The sequence below is a fragment of the Ptychodera flava genome, chromosome 19 (genome assembly GCF_041260155.1).
Source record: "Ptychodera flava strain L36383 chromosome 19, AS_Pfla_20210202, whole genome shotgun sequence".
NCBI classification, from domain to species: domain Eukaryota; kingdom Metazoa; phylum Hemichordata; class Enteropneusta; family Ptychoderidae; genus Ptychodera; species Ptychodera flava.
In genome coordinates, this window is record NC_091946.1 from 3,237,398 (window position 1) to 3,261,459 (window position 24,062).

Sequence of the window (24,062 nt, forward strand, 5' to 3'; positions counted from 1 at the left end):
TTTGAGCTCCACCCCTGCCCATACAGAAAGAACGACCAAAACGAAGAACAGCGGTTAACGGAGAAACTGTACCGTTCATTGTACATGACTTTAACCATCCGATAATGTTAACATCCTCCTATCATCTTCATTATTAGTCCCCAACTGAAACGTTTTACATTTAACAAATATATTTGACCCAATTATTTATATTATTCGCGAGATTTTCGGTGAGGACGGGAATGCATAGAACAAGTCTGCTAAATACCATGATAACTTTATTTAAAAGAAAGTTTGGAAATTCAAAATATGTCGTGTGACGAGTACAGGTCGGTATGACGTAAACCAGTCTGCATATGTATACTCTTGTACACGTAACAACTTCACCGTAATAGATTAAATATTTCTAGAGTCACTGTCTGCCGGATTTATCTCAAATCAGATAGCCATTGACAGAATTCAAACTTGAAATAAAAAGCCGTCTAACCTCTACCAAGTTTCGGATGTCAAAAGGTAACTTGTTTCGCTATGAGCAGTTCCCCTGCCTCTGATTGCACGGCTGGCTTATCGCGTCCATCGTACTACAGCCGATCTGTTGACCCTGGTGACCGAGCAGTATCTGACCCGGCCAAACTATCGAATATGACGGGCAGTGCAATGGTGCCTCTATACATACGCATCACGGAAGGCGCGTGTTTGGCTGTTTTGATAGCACTGTGTTCGTCTTTGAGCGCAGGTAAGTGACGATACATTCCGAATATTGGGTCAACTTGCCGCATTTGACGTAGTGGCGTTTGTTATTAAATACAACACTTCAATATAATTACACTGCCTCGATGTACGGCGAGAACGGCACACAAGTAGGACAAGGGAAATTCAAAACTTCATAGAGGGGTGTTAAAAGAGTACACACGTACATATATTCCTACCTACCTACCTACCTACCTACCTACCTACCTGCCTGCCTGCCTGCATACATGCATACATACATACATACATACATACATACATACATACATACATACATACATACATACATACATACATACATACATACATACATACATACATACATACATACATACATACATACATACATACATACATACATACATACATACATACATACATACATGTATGCATGCATGCATGCATGCATGCATGCATGCATGCATACATACATACATACATACATACATACATACATACATACATACATACATACATACATACATACATACATACATACATACATACATACATACATACATACATGTATGCATGCATGCATGCATGCATGCATGCATGCATGCATGCATGCATGCATCCATACATACATACATACATACATACATACATACATACATACATACATACATACATACATACATACATACATACATACATACATACATACATACATACATACATACATACATACATACATACATACATACATACATACATACATACATACATACATACATACATACATACATACATACATACATACATACATACATACATACATACATACATACATACATACATACATACATACATACATACATACATAATTTTGATCCTCACATATACTCATAACAACCTGAACTCGGTTGTTTGCAACAGTTTAAAACATGCTTGTGCGATATCGCTTTTAAATCTAAATTTTAAAGTCCTGACAGAAATATAATTAAGACATTGGTACTTTTGAAACAGTGACTATATTTTAAGTATTCACACTGAATAGAGCTTCTTTCCTCCCCTCCCTATAAAAAGTAGATTGTGCCAACCTCTCAGTAAAGTGGGCGTATCATTGTATCGGGCCTTCTCGGGACGTTCCGAAACGTTCTTGATCGCACTGAAGTACCTTCGCTTGCATTGTGTTGTTTCCTATCAATATCTCAGAACACAAAACCGACGCACTGGTATCAATGAAACATACTCATGAAATTTTGTGCAAGCGTTCCGATCATCCACAGCAAAAGTAGATACTAATATTACAATTCCATTTCGTTATCATTGTTGAGGTCACTATGCTACGGCCATGGTTCAAAGTTCAAGTGACGGCAAAGACAACAGGCTGCACGTTGGAACATGCGAAAATCTTGTTCGACAAAGTCATATAGTCTGTGGGCCGAGCCCTAGAAAAAGCTCTGGCCCATGGACTAATACTGTTACAGCGACCATTGGAACATTTACTTCATAAAATAAATCACCTTGTCGACATCATATTATTTTCTGACTTAATGCATTAATGACCGAACCTATCAGGTGCGGCAACATGTTTCTTTGTGTAAAAACCTTACTGACGAGCCGTTATAAGCAATTGGGCAATGTTTCACTCAGTTCTCTTATCTGTCAGGTGAATTGTATCGGACATCGGGGGGGGGGGGCAATAAGGCCATCGGAAAGGTAACAATAAGGACACTATTGTATTTTTTTAAATGTTTCAATCAGATTCAGGCAGATGAATAATTTTAAAAATATCCTTTGTTATAATTCGGCCATTTGAGGCAGCAAACCTGTTCGCCGAGCGTAAAACTTTATTATAGTTTCGTTAATGAAAGAATATGCTTGCCAAATTAATCATCATCGGTTGGGGAAAGTCTGTTCTTTTGCTCAGAAGACGACTTGGAGAAGACAGTAGGTGGCTAAAAAAGTAGGATCCGGCTTTTTTGTTTGGCTTTCTAAGGAACTTTTATGTGGGGAAGGCGACAAGAGCGAAGTTTTTTAAATTGGTAACAGGAAGATCGAGGCAGGGACATTTTTTCTAATGCGCAGAGTGAGGACACTTTGATAAAACTTTCACTTCCTTTTCATAACTTTTGTTAAAAACGCCAAAGAATGGTATATTTGAATTGGAAAAGCACATCTGATCGAAATTCTCCAAAATTAGCAAGGTGACCACAAAGAGACCGTTAGCAACAAAATTTATCGTTTTCTGTGGGTAAATCTTAAAACTTCTTCAAGAGATTTCTTGCTTTCAGATTGCGTGGCAAAATAAAAATGCACAGATATTTCCATTGAATAAGGTTTCAAATGTAAAGCGTTCGTAATGATGAATACTAGTTTACATAGATGTTAACATTTTCCAATTTGTGATGATGGAATGAGATGTATAAGGGTTGCCAAAATCATGGTGCCTGGAGGAGGGGGGCATAATTTAGATATTTGTCACGAAATGAGGTGTTTGTAGAATTTTCGTGATGGGAGACGCGTAAAAGAAAGACTGGCATGGAGAATTTGAGAGAACACTTTGCAAGTCGTTAATAGGGAAGTGGAGATAGTTTGTAACAGCTTATACTTTCATATCATTTCTTTCGCATGTGAGTGTTCAAATCATGCAACATGCTATATTTACTTCAACCACAGAGAAACATATAGACAGAGTGGCAACACTTGCATGCCTTTTGTTCCATGGTCGTCTCGGTAGACTATTGGCTTTTCCACAGTCCCTGTGGATAGAGGGACTGTGGCTTTTCATATTAAAATGAGCTTCAAAGGTGTTTAAACTTTTTGGAGGCTTTGTTTGTGGTTGATAATTACACGAGATTATGCGAAAAATACGACGAGATGGCATCGTACTGCCAGTCGCGTAGCAACCATAGTTACTTTGTGAGCTCTCAGGCCAGAAACACTGCTTCACGCCAATCAAAACATAACACGCCAGCAGTTTCATAAACATGTCCTTCCTTGACGCACGTGTAAAAGACGGTATGACTGACCGTAAACCATTGAGTAAAACCAGACAGTATCGATAAAAGACTTTCAAATTTGGTTCAAATACACTCATTATATATTCATAAAAATATGAGAGGAATTTTTAAACGGTAAAACTCATTTTCCTGAAGCTCAAAACACTCCCGTTTTCGCCAGCACGTCAATTCTGCTCAGCACACACGACAACAACAACACAAACTTTGCCGAACATACTTTCGCTTAACAATTGGCGAAAATCCGAAAATTACCGAAGGATTCATGGTCGGCACTCTTCGGAAAAGAGAGGCGAGAGCAACCTGAGGCGAGGCGAACATGGATGGGTTACGTAACCGCTTCACGCCTTAAACAATACCCGTTGCCACTCTATCTATTATTTCTCTATGGTTCAATGCAATTACATATCTGGCTGCCATGTAGAAAACCACCGAAATATCACGGAAATGCATTTAAATAAACTGCATTGATATAATTAAGGTAATATGCACCTCGAAAGTGAAAGACTTAAACTTTTGCTCAAACTTTCCTAAATGAAACTTTCGACCATTCTCTTACCAAAGCAAGAATAAAATCAGGGGTCACCGTGCAAACTTTGGTACCAGAGAGACAAATAACTTGCGATTTCTCGATATTATAAATTCAAAATGGCCGCCATCCTGTGTTAACTCTATGGCAAAAAATAAAATTTTTGATTTTTGAAAAACTAAGACGGTGAAAACTTTTCTTTCGCCAAGAGCTTCAAAATGAGCCCCCACAAGTGATAGGTCAGAAGAAAATTGATAAAATTTCAAGGCCCGAATTTCTGTCCCCGAGGTGCGTTCTACCTTAAGCCGAGTGTATCATTAATCTCTCCTTTAATAGCGGTACATGGTACATCAGATGCAGACACACCCCCGCTGACGATAGACACGGCCTACTTCAAAGCTGAGTCAAACGCAGAGAGTTATTTAATTGAGGTCAAATGGCAAACCGAAGAATGCTACCAGGTGAGCAAAACAAATTGAATGCCAAGTCCTTACACGGTAACTCGTCCAAGACTCTTTGCCCTTCCTCTTCGTTAGACCACAGACACATAGAGGACTCTCTCTTTTTGTTTGTGGGTGGGCCAGTGGAAATACACATTCTCTGTCTGTCAGTCTGTCAGTCTATCTGTCTGTCTGTCTGTCTGTTTGTCTGTCTGTCTGTCGTCTGTCTGTCTGTCTGTCTGTCTGTCTATCTGTCTGTCTGTCTGTCTGTTTGTCTGTCTGTCTGTCCCTGACCCTACCTAGCTTGTCATCAATTCATCAACTGAAGCTATCTAGCTAATGACCCCTGTCAGTTTCTCTGTCCACTGAGTAGTGTAGAAAATCATTCAATTGCATAGCAAGCTTTGCCTGTTTAAAACTTTCCAGTCATTTGTCATTCTCTGCTGTTTTTCCCATTTAAGCTAATACACACCTCGAAATGGAAAGACTGAAACTTCTGCTAAAACATTCAATAAGGAAACTTGAAACCATTTCCTTTCGAAATGAAGAATAACAGTCGGGGTCATCGTGCAAAATCTGGTTTTATGGAAATTATTTACATAGTATTTACCAACACTTGAAATCAAAGATGACCTTCTTTCCTGAAAGGTCAAGTGGGCATCAACAAGCGCTCACGTACGTAACTACCGTTAACAATACATACAACCCACGACGATTACACGGAAGTTCTCTCGCTTAACAGTTATGCAATACTCTATAGGGAATTAAATTTTCAATTTTCACAAAAATAAGCCGATAACAACTGCATTTACTCCTTAAGCTGCAAAATTAGCCTCCCCTCCTCCACTCCCAGAAAAGGTATCGTGAAAGTTTTAGAGTCACTCTTTCATGGCGCTTTGAAACTAAATCAAATTCCTTTTTGTTTGTTTGTGTGTTTGTTTGTTTGTTCCTTCCGTGCAGTGCATACTCGTACCGGCCGGAACTTTTACCGATACGGATCAAACCCAAATACTTGCGATGACCCAGTGGCCAATGAACATCACGGCTAAATTCATAACTCACAATGCCAGCCATGAATGCAGGTAACTTTTTTGATAACTATAGCGCCTAAATGGCGCAGTAAAACGTAGCAGTTTTGCCGTGACACTGACGGACAATCTGTATAATAGCACCATACGATGTTATTTCAAGGTGGGATATTCGGTATGCCTTGTTATAGTGTTTTAATGGCAATCTATACAAGACATGGGAATGTAGAGTTAGCGCTTTTGCCAAGTAATTCGCACAGAGACAAGAGACAGTCATTCAACCAGGTCTATAAAAATTGTATGAAACCTGCAGTGTGTCGATCGCGATCGCTGGGCTTAAGTAATGTGACATAGCGATTATTGAAAATTATGTGTATTCTTTCATTTGAAGTTTGATGTATCACTTTGGTGAGCACGGCAATTATTCACTCGTAGTGAACGTTACCATGGAACTCGACAAAAACAGCACAATTTCCTGTGACGTCATTGTTCAGAAACAACCAATAAACAGTTACATACGTAAGTTATATGGTGCACTTCCGAGGTATAGATGAGTATTGTTCATTGATAATGACTGATCATCATCCAATATGCCTACTGAACCAATATTAATTAATACTGAGAGGTTATTACCCAAAATCGCCTGTTCCTGTGTCGTATCAGCATGAGTGTCATTCGTGCTGCGTCAGATATGAGACGAAGTCGAGTATCTGACGCACAAATGACACGAATGGTTGATACAACGCCATGAATTGACAATATGTGGTAATGGCCGATTTATCATATACACATGGGCAGAATTTTACAAATAACAGGAAAAACCTTAAATTTGAGGCTTTACTTTTATTCAGCCTTGTCCATTAATATCAAAATACTTGTGTAAACCGACTTATTCATTTACGAAGGAGTCAACACCACGCGCGACAAATCCTTATGTCTGCAACATCGCACCTTAGGCGGAGTGCGACAGGCATTTTGTTTGTTTACTTTTTTTAGGCCTACTATCAAATTACAAATGTATTTCGGGAACAGGCCAAAACTGATGACGTTTATCGTGCATATCTCGACGTTTACCGTAAAATATCACGGCTGATATTTTACGGTAAACGTCACCAGAATGGAGCTATATGGGCATGGGTATATGAAAACGTTAGCATCAATGTCAATCTGTCGGGCTTCAAGCATGAGATATTCAACTCATCATTCACAGCATGCATAAAAGTTTGAAATCCTTCTGCTAACATGCACGTTACCTTGAAACAGGCGACGACAGACATTGTTGTAGAACCAGAAAATAAGAAATAAAACCCACAAACTAATTCTCAACTCAAACTTCCAAAATGATACACAAATGGATATTGAGGCAACTTCTGCAATTTTGCAATCTCAATATAAACAATTGAATCAACAAAACTCAAAGATTTTCAGCACTTTTGAACATGATGTTTGCATGTTTATGATTTCCTTTCAGCTATTGCCGTTGCCTTTGCCATAATGGTTGGTTTAGCATTGATTACACTTGTCGCCCTCTACGTCTACAGGACAGTGTAAGTTAAATTTCAGCCATAGATGTGACGTGTAGCACCAACCAATGTATGCCGTAGAGTTCATGAAAGCATTCACAGTATTCTTGTGGTACCAACGAGAGAGAGAGAGAGAGAGAGAGAGAGAGAGAGAGAGAGAGAGAGAGAGAGAGAGAGAGAGAGAGAGAGAGAGAGAGAGAGCTCACAATGCGTAGACCTTCATGACTGACGTCGGAAAATTAAATTTTTTGAAGTTCCAAGTCTTCAGGAATAGAAAGCAAAGATCGATGTGGAGATAAACTCGTCTGTGTCTTAAGTTTGATAGAATCGCGAAAATCCCCAGGCAAGGCATGCATAAGAAAGAAAACTATAATGAAAGAAGGCAAAAATACCGTGACTCAAAAGCTTTAACGTAGTTGATCATTCAACCTCTAGCCAGGTGGCCATTTTTTTATGTAGAAAGTTTGGTATACAATTTCTCCTTGGCTATAATTTTCAATAATGTCATAGAATATTCCCCTCTTCGATTTTATTTTCATAATTTTTCATAAATAGAGTGACTGTTTCTGTTCCGCAAATTACAGAAAGAATAAGTTGGGACGGTACAATATCCTAGAAGATGAAGAGACAAGTCATTCCAGGACGACGGCTGTCACAGTGCAAGCTGAGGTGAATCATAAACAAGTCGGATGTCTTGAACGCAGCTAAATATCGCTTGACTTCATCTTTACTCTTAGTGCAAATGCGAGGTGTATTAGTATTCATTTATGCAAATTATACAAATAAGCATGGTTTCGGTATCAACATTTTATGCTAATGATTCCATATGAATGTGGAATATTCATGTACCTCGCATCTTGTACTATATGAATCTTTATTATGAAAATAGTCGGGTTTTGTAAAGGAGCCTAGCACTGACCTCCCGGGATTACCTTTATTTATAAGAATTGTTCAGTATATGGACCAATGCCTTGTCGGGTATACCAGTTGTATCGTAGGTTGGGGGAGGGGCGTTGTATCGTAGTGTTTAGGGGCGCTGGGAAGAGCGTAGGATCGTCGTTATTACGTCACCATTATAATTGAACAGTGAACAAGGTCTTGGCCAGCGTCCAAGGTAACATTTAATTTTTGAATGAAAGCCATACACTGAGATGTTTTAGTGAACTGTCGTTTTTCGTGGTTGACTTTGTAATTTGGATTAATCAACGACAAAAATCCAGACAAAAATTGGACCAACCAAATTATGATCTTTATGTATGTTTCCAAAATGATGATTAAATATTGTTTTGGAGTAAGCTGAATCAAAAAATGGCATTCCCTATCACATTAGGAAGATGGAAGCAAGACGGACTCTGCAAGAGGAGAACAGAAAAAACGACTGAGATCTCTGGATACATTTAGAGGGTTTGTACATCATTGTTATTCGTACTATATCTGTGATTTGAACTGCATTTGTGATTGTACAATCGCACATGAGTGCCTTGAATCAATTCATCTACTGGGCACGTATTCTCGGTCCATTTCCGTACTCAGACTGTTTTTATTTGCGTAAGTCTTGTTGCCTAAGTTATTGTAATGAAAACAATACTAATATCCAGTCGACATTACTTTAATTATATACTATTCTTTCAAGTTTCTTCGAATGTTTCAGCATTGCTTTTAACTTCAGTGAACACAGACATTGAGAGTCGGTCAATATGTGTGGATGATTAGATTGCAACAAGCCTGATTTATGACTCTTGGGTACAAGGCACACATTTAAGCTTTTGTATGGAATGTATGTATGTATGTATAATATATATATATATATATATATATATATATATATATATATTATATATATATATATATATATATATATATATCTTGCATATTATCTTGCGTGCTTTGTTGTATAATAGTCTAGTGTGATCACAAAATACGAATGTACACAATTAAGACCAAGTTTTATGTGACTGAACATAATACCACTGTCATTTTCTACCATGATTGCAGAATATCATTAACTGTCATGATATTTGTAAACTATGGAGGGGGAGAATATTGGTTCTTTGATCACTCTATCTGGAATGGTAAGTGTAAGATTTTTATTTATTTGCCCAATATTTTTTTTGATAACGCAGCGCGATGTTTTCATCTCTTCTCTTTCTTCCGTTTGACGTTTTATTGTTGCTGTTCAACAGGCACGGATTCATCGAAAGTCTCGTCATCGGCGATATAAACTCCGTGACTTATCGAGACTTTGCTATTCAATGGACCAGTAGAATGCCAGGAATATGTCACAAGTCAATCATAATATGGCAGTCGAGTATCTGTACAGTGTAAATGAAATTAATCTCAATCATGGCGTTTTCAAAACCCATGACTCCCCGTGCGATAAAGCGGTCCACTGACCCAGTGCTGAAGAAAAACTAATATAAATAATGGGAAAATAAAATTGTTATTTGTGTCATGCAATATACGGATTCCAGGTTTAACACTGAGTATATCGTTATGTATATAGCGTGTTGCAACTTTAACGAAATGATACTGTTATTGGCTTTAATGCAACTAATATGGCATCCTTGGTTATCTCTATTTTTATCTTTGCTAGGACTGACTGTGGCTGACCTTGTGTTTCCATGGTGAGTTGGCGGACAATTAAAGCTGTCTTTTATCAAGGTCACTGAGTGACACTTTCCCCGACGCATTGTAATGCCACCATTGATGCATCATAGTTAATTTGTTAATGGCCTAAACATATCTCGTATAACCTTCATTATGGCTATTTTGTGATACAAAAACAATGACTCATATACACAGTGACGTATGCACTAAAAGCGTGACGTTACAAATCTGTCAGTAAAAATTAGTTTTCAAAAGTGAACAAAATTTACTTCGTAAATATTCGAGTCCTCCGAGATTTAGAGCAAAAACTTTGACTTGAGAATGTCTTCCTCAACACTAGTGAAATTAAGAATTGAGCAGCGAACGTTCCTGTCATTTCTTTCGTATAATGTTCAAAAGTTTTGCTTAATGTTTAGGCTGATCGAAAAAAGGACCATGATAAAAAGTGACGAATGAAGGCCGGAGTGAAATATTTGATGCAGTCTTTCCAGTTCTGCACTGATACCATGCAAGCGAGCACATTTTTCACTCTTTATTATGAAAATAGTAAAAAGTTCAAAAAAAAAAACTTTTAAAAAATGCCATTGTTGTATTCAGACATTGGGAACAAGGCCTAAGCTTAAGCAAACATATGTTTTATAATACTCAAAATTTGCTCACAATTATCAGGTTTCGTTGGATAATGGGCGTTTCCATGGTACTGTCCTTCAAGGTTTTGCGAAGGAATCAAGTCTCTAACCTTCAAATTCTCTACAAAATACTACGTAGAACAGTGATACTCTTCGGGCTGGGACTCATAGTGAATGGTCAAGGTAAGCTACAATTGAGGGCGCACATCCCGGCGCGCGCAGGAGGTGCAAGCTACAATTGTTAGTGATAGTAATACATTTCGCATAATTTCTGTACATGACGTTTGTGAAACTCGTCTCTCTGTGGTGTAAGGTTTTTCTATGGTATAATTGTTTGTATCTACACGTTTAATATACAGTGAATAGAGCATTATTGCATTATTGAGGAATCTTTCATTCATAATTGTGTGTAACGTGCGTATGTATGTATGTATGTATGTATGTATGTATGTATGTATGTATGTATGTATGTATGTATGTATGTATGTATGTATGTATGTATGTATGTATGTATGTTTGTATGTATGTATGTATGTATGTATGTATGTATGTATGTATGTATGTATGTATGTATGTATGTATGTATGTATGTAGTATGTATTATGTATGTATGTATGTATGTATGTATGTATGTATGTATGTATGTATGTATGTATGTATGTATGTATGTATGTATGTATCTATGTATGTATCTATGTACGTATATGTATATATGTGTACTGCTGCATGTCGTCAAAAGGGTTAAACTATTAAAAGTTCGACTTTTCATCTTTGTCTAAAAATTCAAACGTGTTTCTCAGAAAAAGCGTCTCCTACACATTTCTGACAGGGAATCATTACATGCCAGAGTTTCGAATTCCCGGTGTACTTCAACGATTCAGCATTACTTACTTAGTGGTTGCTTTGATGGAGTTCGTCTTTGTGAAACCAGCGACTCACAATGCGGTAAGCTTGCCAAATTCAGTTACTCATCATGACATAGGTGAGAAATACGGGCAAAGATCGTCGCTGGCTAAGTAATTTGGTGACTCAGAAATAACTTATTCGTAGGAGAAAGTTCGACAGAAAGTGACAAATGGACTCTTTACAAAGTGTTGGCGGACCAGACGATTTGTTAGCTGACGACAAACTCCGACGCGGACATCAGGTCTCTCTGGCGCCAACAGCTTATCCTGGTGTCAAGATTACGACTTTCATAATTGTACACTTAAGCTTAATATGGCCATGGGCGATAAAGGAAGTATGCTTATTGGGTAGAGATAGAAATGGTCTGTCCGCCTTCAACAGAGAACTATTACAGATAAACAACAATTATAGGCATATAATTATGTGTATTTCAGACTCCTCATCTGTGACGTATTTTGACAGGTAAAGGCAGACAGATTGACACACAGACAGAAAGATAGATGAGTTATTGATCATAGGCGACGAATAGAGCTGATAGAAAAATAGACCAACAGATAGATGAATGGGTGGCCAGAGGGGGGGGGGGGGGTGGAGAGACAGTTTGCTGAAAGACGAAGCGACACCTTAATTTTTTTTCAGGGATTTGGAACAACCAGGCTGAATTTAAAATTGCATCTTCTTTTCAGAAAAAACCCCCAAAATACTGATCAACACATTACCTGTCGCCTCTTTCTCAGGGTAAATGGTACTCTGCGATACGTGACATTGTCAACTACTGGGCAGAGTGGTTGATCGTGTTATGCCTAGTGGCTGTGCAAGTTATACTAACCTTTGTGCTTCACGTCGAGGACTGTCCGGCGCCGCCGTAAGTACGAATGACAGGCAAAGACAAATGAAGTAAATTATGATCTGATAGAGGGCGGTCACCTCAAACCGGTTGCAATGTTCGTTTCAATGAAATGTTATTACTGTGGAGGTTATAATTATGTGTTCATGTGTAACGAGCAGTACTAGTCCTGGAAACGGAGAGAGAGAGAGAGAGAGAGAGAGAGAGAGAGAGAGAGAGAGAGAGAGAGAGAGAGAAGAAGAGAGAGAGAGAGAGAGAGAGAGAGAGAGAGAGAGAGAGAGAGAGAGAGAGAGAGAGAGAGAGAGAGAGAGAGAGAGAGAGTCTTCTTTCTAGGAATTGTTTCTTCGACTTTAACATTTATAGGATGCAAAATTGAGATTGTGAGATTGACATGGACAGTCTCAACGATGAAAATTAAAAAAAACGATAAAGAAGCAACGTTTCAATGCTTTTGATTGTGTAGTGTAGTCTTGCTTTCCAAGAATGATCAAGATTCTTTCATTTTGGCTGTAGTGTAAACATGAAGTTACTGTATATGCAGGCAGAGGTCTGGAAATCTGTGTTACTTTTCTGGCACTATGTATGATTAAAAATATGCTGCGTGTCCGATGAAATGATTATGTTGACCTTTTTTGTTACCTGTTATTTTCTTTCTTTGAAGTGGTTACCTAGGTCCAGGCGGTCCGTTGTTGTTCTATAAAGGTAACAGCTTGGAGAACTGCACTGGTGGCGCTGCAGGTTACGTCGATAGGGTTATTTTTGGTGTTCAGCATATTTACACATCGCCAACGTGTCAGGTGAGATATTTATCATTTTAGTGAAAGCAAAAAATTCAAAAGCTTCTGTTCTTGGCCTCCATTCATATCTTGCCATTGTGTGGCTATCTGAATACTGCAGTGTGAAGGAAAATGCAATTGCAATTCAGGTTACTGCGTACTAATCGTCAGAAAGACATACATCTCTTATCAGTATCATTCTCGCGAGCCAAAGCATAATTTCCGCTCCGCTGACCTATGCAAAAATCAAGGTAGTGCTGAGCTGTTGCCGTAAAGAGGCGCGTGTTTACGACGATGATCAGTATGTACATTTTACGAAATTACTAATCTTTTTGATGTTATCATTGTTTATCTGGTCCAACTGACAACGTCTTCTGATGAATAGTTGCTCCATTTACCTTCACAATACATAGTTTTCAAACATAGGGGTTTTCTTCCCGTGGTTACGTACGAGAATTTATTTGGCTGTTAAGTGTTCCCGTAGTAACTGTTATGCATTTGATTGTACAAGCAGCGAGAATTTCACTGCTTTCCTCTTTGTATCGTAGGATGTTTACAAAACTACAATGAACTATGACCCTGAAGGAACTCTTGGATGTTGCACGTCGATATTCATGTGTTTCCTTGGTTTGCAGGTAAATAGCGCTTTATACTCATAGATACAATATTGCTGTATTTATGAGAAACAATATTATATGTATCGCAAGTTGTAATACTTTGGTAAGGTCTGTATAAGATGTACATTGTTCATGAGCCATTCTCATCCACAGGCGCAAACATTCGCCCAGTGAAGTAGATTTTAAAATGCAATAAGGCCAAACAAGAAGATCACACGGAAAAATACCTTATGACTCAGATTAAAAGACTGCATGCTTGTCTACACTAACTCGTTAAAGAAGGATGTTAAAAATGCAGGTACATGTACGGTGATACAATATTAGTTGAAGACTCTTCAGATTGTTCAGAAATTATAAGTGCATCGTAAGTTCTTCTGGGTAACATGAAGGAGGCTCTTTTGGGCCGCTCTCCATCACACCAGCCATTCCTCCTTGTTCATTGGCGGTAAATTCATCCCTGTAAATTAAAACTCAAAAATATTATACTGAGTTTTTTCTTTACATATGTACGCTTCAATATCAAAATAACACTCATTTCACTTCTCGAGCATGTTGTCGTATTGGTTCTACTGACTCGCGATGGTGACTAGATCACCGAGATGGTCACAATGATATGCATACATATCCGTGGATATCATACGTGCGGGCACAGGCGACCCATAAAGTATTACTGAGATTTTCACACTGTTTTCTCTATCATTTTCTCTCCTTTCTTCATGCTCTGACTGATCGGAGTAAATAAAATAAATGGTTTATATAACCTAACCTAGCCTCTGTGACTCTTTATTTATTTTACACTCCATTACATGGACGTATATCTCTCATACACACATGCTGTAATTAATTAGTCAACACAACTAATTATGCTAATCCGTGGACTTATCAGAGGTTGGTCAACATCGGAAAGATAGTGATGTTAATGAAAAGGCCCGTTTAGTAACCATTCCTATCTTTTCGCGATGTTGACCAACCCGTAAAATCCCTGATAAGTCCACGGATTAGCATAATTAGTTGTGTTGACTAATTAATTACAGCATGTGTGTATGAGAGATATACGTCCATGTAATGGAGTGTAAAATAAATAAAGAGTCACAGAGGCTAGGTTAGGTTATATAACCATTTATTTATTTACTCCGATCAGTCAGAGCATGAAGAAAGGAGAGAAAATGATAGAGAAACAGTGTGAAAATCTCAGTAATACTTTAGGGTCGCCTGTGGTGCGGGCCCTCGTTTGCGGCCCAGGGGCAAATATTGTCAATATGCCCGCCCTCAACGGGCGAACACGGCAAGGCTGCAAGCTCAATGACGATCACCTAGCCTTGGCTCGCTCGGCGACATGAACTTTCTGCACAGCTGATAAGAAAAACGCTTTCATGAAGCCAGATGCATGTATATTGTGTAGAGGTTGATGGATATCACATCAAGACGTCGTAATGAGTGAATAATATCATTGTGACCTCCACGTTGCTTTTCGAGAATCAAATTAGTATTCTTTCCGTTCAATTGCAAAGTGAATATTTTAAAGGTAAAATTTGAAAATGTGCGATTGATTTCGATATTTCACGGTGTTTTTTGTCGACGTAGCCATTATGCAATCGTACCATAACCGCGCAAAAATAAAACCACACTTTTCATCCACTTTCTAGTGACGTGAGTTCGAGGACAAAAAAGCGTCAAGGCTTCAAAATACCAGTAGGCGGTTTTCGCTTGTTATTTTGTGGTTTCATTTCACCATCGTCTCATGACAAGATAAATGATGCAGATAAAGTAAAAGTGTGTGTGTACCTTGTTGTCATACAATAATGTACTGTTTTCTCCATGTTCAGGCTGGTAAGATTTTGTTCACCTATGAGACGACAATCGGCAAAGTAAAGAGATGGCTCGCCTGGGCGCTTCTCACGGTAGTTACACTTCAATGTTTAGTCGTATCGATTTTGTCTTTGTTCAAGGACCATATACGTTTTGTAAGGCCAAAAAAAAAAGAATGTTTCTGGTCAGGTCTTCCTTTGGAAAATGGTCCGTCGACGCGAATGTATTTTTTTTTATTTTTTTAAATTTTTTTTCCCTCAAGGGAGGGAGGAGGGTCAGTTTTATAGTTTTATCAATATATACTGTTCATGCAGTCACTGATCATGCCCTCCAAAGAATTTTCTCTTTCTCTTCAGCCATTTTGTTTGTGTGTTCAAGTGACGCGCGCTGACCAGAAACATTTCTTTTTTTTGGCCTAGAAGCCCGAGTCTTTCGCTTGCTGTAGTAGTGTAAATATCCCTTTCAAGGCTGGACACAATTGAATGGGCGTTTTAATCAGTCGAGATCAAAGTGCACGAACATGCAGCGGATTGGCCACTTTCGGCCTGTACAACTACTTTTAACTGAATAACGCCCTGCCCCTTTCGTTGAGACAGAGGAAGAGAGAGGGGATAGAGAAAAAAGGGCATATTGAAAGGTGAATTGCCAGATAGAGATATAAACAAGGGAGAAAAAGGGCAGAGAACTAGACAGATATATATGTGGGACAAACAAACAAGAGAGAGGGGACGAAGAGGCAGAGAGTCAGAGACAAACAGAGTTCCTGACGAATGCAATAGTTACTCAGCTTTTTACAGGTGTTCTCACTTTGTCGTTTTGTAGGGTGCAATTGCCGCCTTGCTCTGCAAATGTTCAAAAAATGATGGCTGGATACCAATCAATAAAAATTTATGGTAAGTGACTGGAACGCTCAGAATTGAATTGGACCAAGTAATAACGTCTTGGGGTCTTAAAAGTTTGTAATAAGAGAAGGAGGTCACGGTGTTACCATGGTGATTCCAATTTTCACAATTTAAATTGTGCATTCTGGCATTGCATATCGTCAGTTCGAAACTTTTTACTCACTCATATGCAAATTTGGTATAATGATCATTGTTTTACACAAGGATCATGTGAAAATCAAGTTGAATGACCTCTAACATAGGTTTTTATCTTCCTCTGTGCAAACACTGCAGTGTTTTATCCGATCAAAATAGCACTAACAGTCAGTTACATAATGAACTCATAAAGAATGTCTCAGATTTATTTTATCTATCCAAGGTTTTTTTCTTATAGACACTTTAAGGTCTAAGACTATGGATCAATCATAAGCATAAAAATAGCGTCAATGACACTGTAGCTCCCATCTGGACTATTTAGTGTTTGTTCTCTGGTCAGATATTTGAACATGTGTGAAAGGGATAAAGTGCATGAAGTGAAAATACTTAAATGTAATGTACCGGAGACAGTGAAATATGTTTAATGTATTATTCAGAATATAAAATGGAAAAAATACAGAATTAGATATATCGAATATTGTGATACAACCATTAACTCAACAAGTCATTTCCAATGACATAGTCCCCACTTGTAATGGAGTATTAGTCTTGATGGGGCAGGAAAATGTGGTCATTAAGAAGTATCACTGGAGTGTTATGTTGAGATCTATGGGCACATAGGTCTATGTCGTTGTTCCCAATTTGAAACACATGAGGCATGTCTAAGTTATGGTTCTAAATCGGGAAAAAGATCAGAACTCTAGCAGTATTGGCCAGCCAAGAAATACATATGCGCATAATAAATGAGGTACAAGATGTGACATCTTAAGGTCTAATATCATATCAAAATTGGAGGGTATAGAACTTGTGGTTACTGAGATATGCATATATATGTATAATCAAGGTCAAAGGTCATCGAGGTCACATGACATTTTGAAAAAAAAAATTATATTGCTAATTAATCCCTATATGCCAAAAAATCAGATCTCTAGCTCTATTCGCTTGCCCAGAATTAGATGTGTACATAATTAATGACGTAAAGCATGTGTTGTCATAAGGTCTCCCATCCTACTAAATACAAAGGACATAGCACTTGTGGTTACTTATTTATTGACATAAACATATATTTTAGGTAAAAGGTCATCGAGGTCACATGACATTTGGTCAAAAAAATTTCTCTCCTATAGTTATCCCTATATACCAAAAATCAGACATCCAGCTCTATTGGCTTGCTCAGAATGAGATATGTGCATAATTATTGAGGTACAGTATGTGGTGTCATAAGGTGTCCAATCATACCAAATATGAAGGGTGTAGCACTTGTGGTTACCGAGTTATGGACAAATATGTATATTTGAGGTCAAAGGTCACCGAGGTCACGTGACATTTTGTCAAAAAAATTGTTTTGCTAAGGGACCGTCTCGGATTGTCGCAGAAGTTCAAGAAACGAAATTTCTTCGTTTAGATCAAAACCCCCTCCCCCTAAACGAAACTTCAAAAGTGCGAAATGTTCATGTCTGCCTGGGACTACAATGTTGCATTTTGCTATAGCTACTAAAGACGTATGCCCCTTGCCACATACAATTAAAGTAATCGATCAGATTTGAGTACTAACAGGGCATTTTACCGCATAAAAGTTTCATTTTATTTTATTTCCCCTTCTGAATCTCTTGTGCTGTTCTTTGTCTTTGTGAACACGCAATTTGTACTTGGTAGGGGCGGTAAATAAGCGAGAAACTATGACAAGGGGGCCCAGGCATGTTCAATCATATTGGAACGACTATGACCAGGTGCATAACAAGTGAGAATAAAGACATCTAGTGGTTAGAGCAGACGCTTATAAATAGCACATTAAAAAAAATGATACTTTTGTCTTTGTATAATTTGATGAATGAAAGGTTTAGGGCCGGACACAATCGGTAAATTGTGTTTTGTGGTACAAACGAGATGGAAACAGTTACAAATTTGTTGGCACGAATGTGCAGTTTTTCTTTAATTTGAAATAAACACACGAAAACTTGTGATCAAAAAATAAAAGTGCGAAAGTGAAGTTCACTAATTGAATGGAGGTCAAACCCCCTCCCCCCCTAAACGAATGAATTTCGCTTTTTGAACTTCTGCGACAATCTGAGACGGTCCCTAAGTTATCCCTATATACCAAAAATCAGACCTCTAGCTCTATTGGCTCGCTCAAAATTAGATATGTGCATAATTAATGAGGTACAATATGTGGCGTCATAAGCTGTCCCATCATACCATACATGAAGGGAGTAGCACTTGTGGTTACTGAGTTATGGACAAATATGTATATTTGAGGTCAAAGGTCACCGAGGTCGACGCTGACATTTGTCAAAAATATTGTATTGCTAAGTTATCCCTATATACCAAAAATCAGACCTCAAGCTCTATTGGCTCGCTCAAATTAGATATGCACATAATTAATAAAGTACAATATGTGGCATCATAAGGTGTCCCATCATACCATATATGAAGGGTGTAGCACTTGTGGTTACTGAGTTATAGACAAATATGTATATTTGAGGTCAAAGGTCACCGAGGTCACGTGACATTTTGTCAAAAAAATTGTATTGCTAAGTTATCCCTATATACCAAAAATCAGACCTCTAGCTCTATTGGCTCGCTCAAAATTAGATATGCAAATAATTAATGAGGTACAATATGTGGCGTCATAAGGTGTCCCATCATACCATACATGAAGGGTGTAGCACTTGTGGTTACTGAGTTATGGACAAATATGTATATTTGAGGTCAAAGGTCACCGAGGTCACGCGACATTTTGTCAAAAAAATTGTATTGCTAAGTTATCCCTATATACCAAAAATCAGACCTCTAGCTCTATTGGCTCGCTCAAAATTAGATATGCACATAATTAATGAAGTACAATATGTGGCATCATAAGGTGTCCCATCATACCATATATGAAGGTGTACCACTTGTGGTTACTAAGTAATGGACAAATATGTATATTTCAGGTCAAGGTCACTAAGGTCACGTGACATTTTGTCAAAATATCCGAGATATCTGCATGAACGGATGGACTCACGGATGGACGAACAGACGGACATGACCCAATCTATAAGCCCACTGGACTTCATCCACGGGGACTAAAAATTGTGTCACTACATCCTTTTTGCAATATGAGACTAAATTTTTATTTTCGTGGCCTTATACATGGGAGTCTATGGAGATCCGCCTTATACATGGGAGTCTATGGACGTGTAAACTAAAATACGCAAATTTCAACACGATTTGCCCAAATTTGGGAAAGGTCACTCCTATGCACTTCCATACCAAGTTTCAAATCAATCGGACTTGTGGTTTCAGAGAAGAAGATTTTTTGACCAAAAATGGGAGAAAATTACAAAAAATTCATGAAAAATAGCAAGTCCAAGATACTGACCCAAGATGTGCACAATCATTTCATGTCAGCCCAAAGTACTTACATGCTAATTTTCATGTAATCTGCTCAGTGGTTATTGAGTTTTTTCAATTTTGACTGTTTTTACATTTTTTCACTTAATTTGCATATTTTTGGCAATGACAACTTCATTTGAACAAATCTCATCTACAGCCCATCATCCATGTACACACCAAATATCAAGATGAATGTACAGCGTTTTGGAGTTTTTGATGTTGACGGACAGACATACAGACATACAGACATACAGACATACAGACATACAGACACACAGACATACAGACATACATACATACAGACATTTCCCTAGCCTATAAGAATAGCTTCCATTGCCATATATACATATGGCTATGGGAGCTAAAAATTGTAGTGTCATATCGGAGTCTAAAACGAAAAAAGCAGACATGGATACAGCAGCTTTTGCCAACGCGAATTTCAACAGTAAACACTAAAGCATTTGTACAAGGGAAAAATGCGATTTTTATACAGGTTATTCAAATCATGTGAACCTAACACAATGATTTCAAAATACAAATTGCAACGTTCGCCAATATCTGGGCTTTCAGAAATTACATATAATACACCAACTTAGGGTTACAAATAGGTCAAGCTTTTCTTTAGGAGATCTGTTTTTGGATGCACTGACACTTGTCCTGGAAATTTTAATTTAGGTCAAACTTATGACTGATTGGCACAAATCTATATTGACTCGTTTTAAAGCAATTCCCTTTGTGCAAATGGTGAAGATTGGCCATAGAATTGTTGACATTGGTTCGTATCAGAAAAAAAGGCATCTAGAAATTCGATAAGAGGACATCATTTTCATAAAAGGATTTTAAAAAAAGCCTTGCAAATATCGATTAGTTAATAAGACTATATCTGATATGGATGAATATTTTCCATGTTCAGATATGCATACTGGAATACGCATTAGTACAGCGTCATTTTACTGAAGTTATTAGTTAGCTGTTGTGCTTCTTCAATCACGTGATGTGTCTTGAAGGCAAACTTACACTAATGAGCAAATCGTAAATGTTACTATACTGCTCAACGGTTCTTACGAAGTGGGTCTTGTCTTTGTCAAACACCGTTGCCATGGGTTTTGATAACCTTTTGATGTTCATATCACGGTGGTCAGGCGTGCTCCAAAATTCGGTAAAGGGCATTCACATTTAATTTTCTTTCACCACCATGGTTTGTCCCAAATCCATTGTTTTCTATAGTAAAGTTGGACCTGTATACAGGGAATTAGGGGTGAAAGGATTAAATTTCTATCGACACATCATTAGCCACGTTCACCTATTTACATATGTAATTGTGAGCTTACTATGTTATTGGCGTTATGTCTTTTTACAACAGGTCTGTCTCCTTTGTCTTGGCACTGTCGTCCATGGCGTTCGTCCTCTTCACTTTCTGTTACATCATGGTAGATGTGAAGGGAATATGGTCGGGAGCTCCTTTCCGTTACCCGGGTAACTCCTTCATCACCTTGACGATAGCTACACAAAACAACAAATCCAAACAGTTACTTCCTTGTACAAAGAGAACAAATATTTATCCTCTCCTCAGTTTACTAACGTTGTCTGAGTGCAAAGAAAGGGTTCTCCGAATGCCCTATCCGAATAGAGAAAAAGGGATCTAGATGTCAACAATGATTGTCACCAACAAGATTTTTTGAAGTATGGACGGTGTAACGTTATCATAATTATGTTTTGCATTTATTAACGAACAGTTTACACTGATGCCATATTAAATTTAAATTGATTAAGTTTATAATGATAAATGTCTCGTTTCCATTAGCATATTCATGTCAAATACTATCTTCATTGTCACAGCGCATGCGTCACTTTTGATTTCTAAAAAAAATCAGGGAATACTAATTTTTAGAAATAAATTAATGTCGCTAAATTTAACGTTTTACTGCATTGCTTACCAGCTCTCTCTCTCTCTCTCTCTCTCTCTCTCTCTCTCTCTCTCTCTCTCTCTCTCTCTCTCTCTCTCTCTCTCTCTCTCTCTAGGTATGAACTCTATACTTGTGTACGTTGGACATATTCTTCTTGGAGACTGCTTTCCCTTCACATGGGACACACCAGCGACGCATGGAGCCAGACTCACCGTTCATCTCTGTGGGGTGGCGTGGTGGATTCTCATCTCAATGTATATGTACTACATTGGCTTTTTCGTGAAGATATAGCGCACCTCGTGGCTCAAGTACTTCGCAATGCAGCCTAAAATTGGTTACAGGGGTCATTCAGGACCTGAGGGTAGCATATGTAATTAGCCTGTGGGGCGCACTGCTCAAGTGTTGCACTTCGCCTTCAGTGACACCATGGCCTCAAGATTTAGCCTGCATATCCAAGAAGACAGATTGAGCTGAATCGGATCTTAGATCTGTGATGTCACTGCGAAATGTTCTCTTTCCCCAAAGCATGGCATAATTTTAGTTGATCTTAAAAGTGAAACACAGTTCCTGTTAACTATTATTGTAAGTCAGTGGCTCGAAATGTTTGATTGTTACGCTAAAAAGAAATACATGTGTTGTTATGTCGAGGATCCCATGATGCCGATTAAAGCACTATATCCATCCCAATATTCTGCATTGACCATACAATTTTGCAATGTCAAAGTTTTTATTAAATAGAACTTGAAGACTGAGGTAGTGATAAAAACAAATCAATCGAACGAGCTGGCATAATTGTTACTCTGGAGTGTGTTAGTGTCTCTTTGACAACAACAACAACAACAACAACAACAACCAACAATCGTTTTCATTTTAATGCTTACGGGAGATGATCAATCGGAACGAGAAGCAAAGAAATCCATGTAGAGCAAATGATAAGTTGTAAAAAATATTATCAAATAATTGTTTTTCCTGTGCAATGTATAATATCATTAGCATGTATCTGTCATAATCAGAGTAAGAATACTTAAGCGATTCAGAAAGAAAATTATATTTTGTTACAAATCACATTTAATTTTTCTTTCAGAGACGACTTCAAAACTTTTCTGGGAAATATTGTGCATATTACTTAAAAGATACAAGCCTGAGTTACATTGGATTCACTTTCAATGCATTTTTGTCCACAACTTCATAAGCAACGTTTAAAAAGTCAAGTCGTTAAATCTAGCATTTTATGTAGTGTGCACGTATTAGTCCCTTTTGTTACGAGTTTCTTGTCAATATAATTTTTTTATTGATTTTGTTATCATGTTTGCTGTTTGTTTTTTTCACTTTTACCAGTGCTTTCTATCCAAGATGAGTTTCAAAGGTATTAAATGTTGTTTCCAGTGCCTGCAGCTTGTCTAAAATTACCAGACAATATTTGTGTATATTCATATTGCAAGTAAGAATATATGGTATTTTGGCAATCCATTTCCATGAACATGTGTGGATACTAAAAATCAAGATTCGCATATGTGTGAGTATCTAGGCACAAAAGAGTATATAAAGTTATTGATGACCCCAACATTGCAAGATATCAGATTTGTGAACGGCGACTTTTGTCGTTCAATGATTCATGCGGTTTCTCATGTCACGCCAGGTAGCCATAAAAGTATTAAATTGTTGCTTTTTACTGTAACACGATTGGAACTAATTTGGGATAATTTGATGGTGAATCAATGTTGGTTTAATCTACAAATGTAAGCTTATCTGTTTTCCTTTTACATTATACACTTGTTTTATGAGTAATTTGTAATATTGCAACATTCAGCTATTGGGCACCAAACATTTATAAGAAACTTGAAAATGTGAATATCCAATTATCCTACATTAATTCCAATCGTGTTCTGTACTATTGTCATGTCGCAAGACCAACCTATAAGCTTATAAACGACCGAAATGTAGTGTTGTCCAATGGAGGGCGTTTACTCTTCAGCTGTAGCAGTGTTCGATTAAGTGTTTTTCTCTCTAGCCATCCAAGACGGTTTACCAGATGTCAAAAAAGCACATTTGCAAGGCATGACAATCCGTGGCAAAACGCGTCCAACGCTTTTCATTTGGCATCGCATTTAAATGTAAAAAGGGATAAAGACACCTTAAAAAACATTCAGTTTGCAACAATTGTGGCAAACTAATTTACAAGTACTGAGTAAGTTGCCAGACTAACCATGCTATTAAAGGTGTCTATCGTTCACTGCAGAGTGCGACATTTTGCAAACAGTTTAGATCAGATCAGTGCAAAAAACAACGATTAGTGGGTAAATTGGTTGAGGCGTGTTACCACATCATATTCTATTG

At 37.8% G+C, this 24,062-nt stretch overlaps 1 protein-coding gene across 1 annotated transcript; it reads left to right on the forward strand.

Annotated features, from left to right (window-relative positions):
• Positions 1 to 407: 407 nt before the first annotated feature.
• LOC139118401 (heparan-alpha-glucosaminide N-acetyltransferase-like) lies at positions 408 to 23,793 on the forward strand. The gene is made up of 18 exons (XM_070681702.1): positions 408 to 715; positions 4,561 to 4,685; positions 5,625 to 5,746; positions 6,084 to 6,211; positions 7,164 to 7,239; positions 7,800 to 7,884; positions 8,546 to 8,619; positions 9,211 to 9,287; positions 9,809 to 9,839; positions 10,492 to 10,634; positions 11,281 to 11,396; positions 12,095 to 12,222; positions 12,866 to 13,001; positions 13,529 to 13,615; positions 15,424 to 15,498; positions 16,229 to 16,299; positions 21,182 to 21,294; positions 21,841 to 23,793. Exons 1-18 carry the CDS (start codon positions 508 to 510, stop codon positions 22,014 to 22,016), a joined length of 1,971 nt encoding a protein of 656 aa, XP_070537803.1. The 5' UTR covers positions 408 to 507; the 3' UTR covers positions 22,017 to 23,793.
• The last annotated feature ends 269 nt before the right edge of the window (positions 23,794 to 24,062 follow it).